The 7,366-nt window shown below is 40.7% G+C and overlaps 1 protein-coding gene across 1 annotated transcript in view; it reads left to right on the top strand.

Moving 5' to 3' along the window:
- Positions 1-7,362, top strand: part of LOC109056546 (PH and SEC7 domain-containing protein 3-like) — a 27,971-nt gene extending 20,609 nt beyond the window's left edge. Inside the window, exons 4-5 of the mRNA XM_042755308.1 lie at positions 3,626-4,499; positions 6,451-7,362. Coding sequence (XP_042611242.1) covers positions 3,626-4,499; positions 6,451-6,847 — 1,271 coding nt within the window. The 3' untranslated portion in view covers positions 6,848-7,362. The remainder of the gene's footprint in view (positions 1-3,625; positions 4,500-6,450) is intronic.
- Positions 7,363-7,366: the final 4 nt, after the last annotated feature.

Below are 7,366 nucleotides of genomic sequence, written 5' to 3'. Positions count from 1 at the left end.
AATCAATCAGTAAACAAATGCATGAATACATTTATAAATCAATAAATAAAAAATTTCAACAAATTAAAATCTTCTTTTCTCAAAAAAAAAAATAAAAAACACACTTGTCCTCTGTTATTGGTTGTCTCAACATTCAGACTTTAGTTTTGTCCACTGGCTGACTCTCGTTTCTTTGTGGCAGGCTGTTACATACTTTGCTGCTGTTGTGATTGAGATAGAGTTTTCTCCCAAAATATGATTTAATTTCTCTGAATTGGTTTAATGCCTTGTGGTTCTAGTGTTGGAATCTGGTGAAAATAGTGTGATCTACTGCTGTGATAGTGATCACAGTTTCTGAGGATTCTGTTCTTCTGTCTCCAGCTCTCTCTGAGAGCACATATGAACACAGTCGCTGCTCTCTCTGCTGCCATCTCTGCCTGTGCCGTCCTCTTTCTACAGCCAGACGGTGATCACTCAGTCTATATCTGTTTAGGGTCTTTCTCAATTTATGCTCTTTCACACAGCTCAGGTATTCTGTGGTTTCTAATCTCTCTTCAGCTTTAAATGGTCTAGAGTTCATATCTTCTTCTGTGATTTAGTAGCATCTTTCCAATAGGTCTGATGTAGTTTTGTTTTTGTAGTTGTATAATTTGGTTGGCCAGATAGTGCTGTCTGGTCTGTCTGTAGTTTGAGCTCAGCTGTGAGAGTGCGCTCCGGTGCCGGTTCTGCTCCTGACACCGCAGGGCTTCTGCCTGGTATGAGCTCGGCTCGCTGCGCTTCAGGTGCTGGTAGAACTTCACAGCTCTTTTTTGGATACTGATCAATAAGGGGTCTTGTCCTAATTCTTTTCTGCACGAGTTGTTTGGTGTTGCTCTGTTACTTTTAGGATGTTTTTGTACAAATTTTCCTGTATGCAGAGTTTCGATTTCCTCTTTTTTTCCATTTCTGAGAAATCTTGCTTTTTTTCCTAGGTCCCCATATCTTCGCTGCCATACCGAGCAATTGGTTCATTATTGTTGGCTTTTAGGATTTTTAGCCAGGTTTGAATTGGAATTTCATGTCGAATAGTATTTTTAATCATGTAGAAGACTCTCAGTGCTTTTGCCTTCAGTTCATTCACAGTCTGCCTCTCTGTCTGCCTCTCTGTCTGCCTCTCTGTCTGCCTCTCTGTCTGTCTGCCTGTCTGTCTGTCTGTCTGTCTCTCTGTCTGCCTCTCTGCCTGTCTGTCTGTCTGTCTGTCTGTCTTTCTGTCCGTCTGTCTGTCTTCTGCTTCTCTGCTGCCTTCATGGTCTGTCTGTCTGTCTTTGTGTCTGTCTCTCTGTCTGCCTCTCTGTCTCTCTCTCTGTCTGTCTGTCTGTCTGTCTGTCTGTCAGTCTACCTGCCTGCCTGCCTGCCTGTCTGTCTGTCTGTCTGTCTCTCTGTCTGCTCTGTCTGTCGTCTGTCTGTCTGTCTCTCTGTCTGTCTCTCTGTCTGCCTGTCTGTCTCTCTGTTCTGTCTGTCTGTTTCTCTGTCTGTCTGTCTCTCTGTCTGTCTGTCTGTCTGTCTGTCTGTCTGTCCGGTCTCTCTGCTTGCCTTCTGTCTGTCTGTCTGTCTGTCTTTCTGTCTGTCTCTCTGTCTGTCTGTCTTGTCTGTCTGTCTCTCTGCCTGCCTGTCTGTCTGCTGTTCTCTGTCTCTCTGTCTCTCTGTTGTCTGTCTGTCTGTCTTTTTCTGTCTGTCTGTCTCTGTCTGTCTCTCTTTTTCTGTCTGATCTGGTCTGTCTGTCTGTCTGTCTGTCTGTCTGTCTGTCTGTCTGTCTTTCTTTGTCTGCCTCTCTGTCTGTCTCTCTGTCTGTCTGTCTGTGTTCTCTGTCTGTCTCTCTGCCTTTTCCTTCATGTTCTGTTCTGTCTGTGTGTGTCTGTCTCTCTGCCTGTCTGTCTGTCTGTCTCTCTGCCTGCCTGTCTGTCTGTCTGCCTCTCTGTCTGTCTCTCTGTCTGCCTGCCTGTCTCTCTGTCTGTCTGCCTCTCTGTCTGTCTGCCTGCCTGCCTGTCTCTCTGTCTGCCTCTCTGTCTGTCTGCCTGTCTTTCTGCCTGTCTTTGTGGAATGTAGAAAAACACATTTGCACATTTCTGTCTGTCTGTCTGTCTGTCTTTCTGTCTGTCTACCTGTCTGTCTGCCTGTCTGTCTGTCTTTTTGTTTACCTGTCTGTCTGTCTGTCTGTCTGCTTGTCTACCTGTTCTGCCTGTCCGTGTGTCTGTTCTATCCTCTAATAGCATTGCACAAAAATTATAGTTTGAGTTTGTGTAGAAAAACACTTTGCAAATCTCAGTATAGTTTTTAGTAAATTTGTTTGATTTTTGTGAAACTCCTTACATTCATCTGATTTTATTTAATTTGTGGATGAATTGTATTTGTGAATCTGTTTATTTCACGAGTATTTAATAACCCCTAAACCTCTAGCATCATGACATTTTGCACATGATTTTTGCTTTTATATTTATATTTTTTTAACTAACACAAATTTTAGATTATTTAACTTGTGTCCATTGTTTTTTTGTCTTCATTTTGTTTACACTAGCTCTGCCATTTTCAAAAACCTAACAACACTTCTGTTTGTCAATTGTTTTGCTTTGATTATTTTGTCAGTTGCATGAAAGGCAGGTGTGGGCTGAACTGTCTAATCTTTATTCTACATACTCTACTGTATAGTAGTTTTTGGTTCAAATTTTTGTTTACAGTACATTTCAACCATAAGTCAAATGCTGCCGGTTACCTGGTGAGAGCCCCCCCGTTTGAAAACAGTTTCTAAAACAACTATGACTAATCTGATTTCATGCTTAACCTTTAATGTTTTAACAAGACCCTCACATTTCATGATGACCAGTGCTTTCATTTTAGCTGGTGCATTAAAAATGAAATTCACACATACAGCTTGATACACATTTTCTTTGAGGACAAGTTTTTTATTTAGTTTTATATTTTTGAAAGAGCATAAAAGTCAAAAAAAAAACAACACCCTGTTCAGGGACATTATGGTAATTGTCCTGTATTATTCATATGAGAAGAAAAATGGGTCCTTAAATTATTGGAAAGGAAAACTAATTTGTTGTGCCGTGTAAGTATTGTTTGGCATTATCTTTTCGATTCCTTAGTTATTGGGTTTGGCTTTACTGCATCACTGTTCTTAACCCCACGCGACTGTATGAAAAACTTTATTTCGTTTATTCTGCTGGAAGCGCGTTTGTACTATCAAAATGGCTGTGTTGGCGAAACATCGGTGTAACCTCCAACATTGCGTAATCCAGGGCTGATCATGATGTATCAGGACATGATATCTCTCGCCCCTATATCAAATAAGTTGATCTTTTTATGACAAGGAAAGGTTAGTCCAGGTTCTAATATCTCATCTGTGGCCTAAACACACATACAGACGTGTCCACTTGAGACCTAGACACTTTTCATTTCCCTAAAATATTTGTTTTGTTTTGTATAACTGAAATGTTATTACTTCCAATAGCATTTTTTTGCTTTGGAAGTTGCTCATTTTCTTGTTGTTCATCCTGCCTTCCACTGAATCTTAATTTTTTGGTTTGTCAAACAGTCGCCTCTCCAACCCAAGAGAAACAGGAAAGCGGCTCATCTAATCTTAATTTTTTGGTTTGTCAAACAGTCGCCTCTCCAACCCAAGAGAAACAGGAAAGCGGCTCAGGTCTTGAGTCAGCTCTTGATGACGATGACATTGACGAGACGTCCCTCTTCCAGGAAATCGACAGGGAGCTGTCAAACCTATTGAGCGGCCTGACCGCTCGGAGTCAGCATGCTGCGGCCGAAGAGGACTCGACATCAGGAGATGCTGCCACCTCACCCATGATCCCCTGCAACGGGCAAAACGAAACCCCGCTGTCAAAACTGGATATGGCCAAGCAGGGCCTGGACCTTCAGAACGGCCGGTCCGAGTTAGCAGGAGACTCTCTCCTCACATCTGGTCTGCTGTTTGACTCGTGGTGCGAAGCACTCATAAAGGACCCCAGCTCAGTTATGGCGGCCGCAAACGAGCTGAGCTGCTTCAGCTCTGGGCCCAGTCAAGACCCCAGGAATGCACCGGCCTGCCAAAATAAATCTGACGCCAGCTCAACTCGAGCTGCAGCACAGTCTGTAGAGGTGCCCTCCCAAGAAAATGCTGGAAAGGAGATGGAGGGCAAGAGGGCCGGGTCACCCTCGCCCAGCAGGACAGACGACGACCCTTCGGCAGAACTGGTGGACGAGTCTCTAGAGGAATCCAATAAAATTCTGGCCGAGATCCCGGGCATCTTCAGCGGTTTTCTGGAAGGGGGCAAACTGCGGGACAAGCCACCGAAGAAGCTGCGGTTTGTGGAGAGCAGGGCGGAGAGCCTTGTGAATGGAGAGATGCAGAACGGAACCTACCAGAGCTGCAGCGTGAAAGAGGAAGTGACTCTGGACGCGCAGCATACAGAAGCCACAGGAGTGCCACAGGGGCGTGTGCTGAGACCCGATCACAAACCAGCAGAGAACGGCTCAGACAGGTACACTACCTCTGCATCGCAGTCCTCACTTGTCAAAAGCCTGTTAGATAGTAGAGAGACACCGCTAATCGACATGAGCAAGCGATTTTTTATGATACTTTTGTACTTTTGATTCTAAAAATAGTACCCACCAGTATCATTAAATTGCTGTTTGTTCAACAGGAAACTACGGTGTTCACAGGTAAATTAACTCCTTATATTTTTATAATAAATATTATTAACAATTATTAATATTATTGACAAAAATTACATTTGTTTTTATAAATATTTTTTATGTAACTATTTATATAATTATTGTATCATTAACATGTTTTAATACAATTGTAACGATGCATGTGTTTTAAAAAAAAAAACTTGTTAAATTTTTATTCAATCAAATCCAAAAATAAAACAACTAAAAAGCAATTTTGCTTATTGATTATCAAACGCTTCAACATTAAAAAAACAGTAATGTATTTCTTATCTCTGTTTAATAGCAATAATAGTTGTTATTATACATTTTTAAGTGAACACACACAATTACATATTCTCAGATCTAGTAACACTAGCTCTGCATTGTTACATAAATAACATTTTAAATGCCATAAGTGACTGAATGAAATGCTCTAAGAGGATGTTTGATATTTTATTGGTATTAAATAAAAAAATATATATATATATATATATATATATATATATATATTATGATGTGTGTATATTAATGCCATGATAATATTCTAGATCCCTTAGACCTACTCAATACCCATGCATATTGCAGCATATTGGCTGTTTATTAGTACTTATGAAGCACATATATTAATGCCATGATAATATTCTAGATCCCTTAGACCTACTCAATACCTAAACTTAACAACTACACCTGACTTACTATCAATAAACAGCAAATGATGAGTTTATTAAGGGGAAAAGTTAATGGTGAATATGTGTTCCCAAATCTAAAGTGTTACCAGCTTAATTTATAAATAGCTGTTATGTCAGGAATGCACCTATGATGGCTATGTAGGCAGCTCAGAGAGGCCAGTAAAAGCTGTCTAGAGCTGCATCTACAATGCAATATGTAATACAAAGTGCAATCATGCTGTTCATAAATTAGTCTAGTTACTTTAAATATTCAGTTCTCTAATTATCGGTTTCGCTTCCTTTATCCTTTCTGCTTGGTCTTCGTAAGAAATGATCAAGCACAATATAGAGGAAGCACTGTGTTCACTCTGAGTTGCTAAGAGGAACGAGGCTTGTGGTTTCAGAATGGAATCAAGCTTTTTTCAGCTTCCTGTGGGTGACTCTCATTAATTTGTCCAGAACATATACAGCTCATAAATAATGTTTTGCAGAAAGAAAACTACATATATTTGATTTTCATAACCATTTATTTCATAATAATTAATAATAATAATAATAATATTCACAATATTCACAATGATATTCTGTAATTGTTCATTGTTTCATTACTATAACCCAGCCCAAAATAGTAGTAATACATACGTAAAATACTTAGATAAGTTTTTATGTCATTACACTATTTGATTGTACAAGCTGTAATTAAGCTGATTTTAATAAAAATACTGTATTCCAGTAATAAAAATCATAATAATAATAATGACAGTTAATAAAACCTCAGAAGTCTGAATGCATTAGGGAAACAACAGTTTGAGAGGAAATGTGATTAAATCATAAATTAATGGTCCTAAAAAGGCTTAATTGTTTTTATGCAAATATAATTTGTCTTATTCTTTTCATTTTCAGGTGTGATTTTGTAAGATTATGGCTTAAGTTGTCAAATTAACATGTTGTAGTAAATGCTGGAGTTGTATCTATGGTAAAAGATTTTAAACACACGAATAGGAAATGTAAACACAAGACAGAATGTCCTAAACTTCTGTATCTTCCTGTTTAGTGTCACACTTTGTGATGTGCTGCTATTGAGGTGTGTTTGTCTTTCTGCGTGTTTCAGGAGTTCTGCTGCAGGTGAGAGGGACACCACAGATGTCTTCAGCTGCCAGTTTGAGAACATCCTGGAGTCGGAGCGTCTGCGGGGGACTCTCTACAGTAGCATGGACAACCTTTCCAACCCTGTGCCTGAACCCAGCTCTCAAAGCGCCCCAGGAGCCTCGTTTTCCTTCGACATTCCCCTCACTCCCATGATTCAGCAGCGACTCAAAGACAGAAGTCTGTTCCTGAGCTTGGACGCTGAGGTGCTGAGCGTCACCACCACAAAGGAGAGCGGAAGGGCGGCTCTAGAGGTGACCTCATCGTTTCTCTCAGTGGGCCGTGAGGACGCGGGAGCAGCTCCAGCAGACAGTTTAAACGACAAGGACCCCACAGACTGGCTGCAGGGCTGTTTAAGGTAAGACCATACAGTTCAACGTATAAAAATGCTGAAAGAATGGCTGACAACTCTTTGACTTTGTCATGGTTGTAAGTATTGCATGCAGTGTTGCAATCATTCTCAGCACGGAGCATTGTTTTGTTATTGTTGTTGTACTGGAGAAAACGTGGAGGCTTGAGTAGAATATGTGGCGCCCTCTGCTGAAAAGTCTTTCCATTGCACTTACAAGTTCAGACCAGGGTTATAATTGTTAAAGGTGCTGTATGTAGGTTTGACACCGAGTGGTTGAACTAGGTATTGCAGTCCAAATTAAAAATATTGGCGAGGGTAATTTTCACCCGGCCCCTCCTCTTGAGACGCAGGTTGCCAGATTGACGACGCAAATGGGAACGAGCACACTTGACGATGAATGAAGTTAAATACACTGTGTTTTCCGCCAGCTGGCAACCCGGGATGTTGAAATACAGTTGGGTAAACTGGCAGTGGGTGGGTTTCACAAACCAAAACAACTATAGACATTCCGACCTGGAACGCACATTTT

This window comes from Cyprinus carpio, unplaced genomic scaffold (genome assembly GCF_018340385.1).
Source record: "Cyprinus carpio isolate SPL01 unplaced genomic scaffold, ASM1834038v1 S000006660, whole genome shotgun sequence".
NCBI lineage: Eukaryota > Metazoa > Chordata > Actinopteri > Cypriniformes > Cyprinidae > Cyprinus > Cyprinus carpio.
The sequence above is the reverse complement of the archived record's forward strand: the minus strand, read 5'-3'. Positions and strand labels throughout refer to the sequence as shown.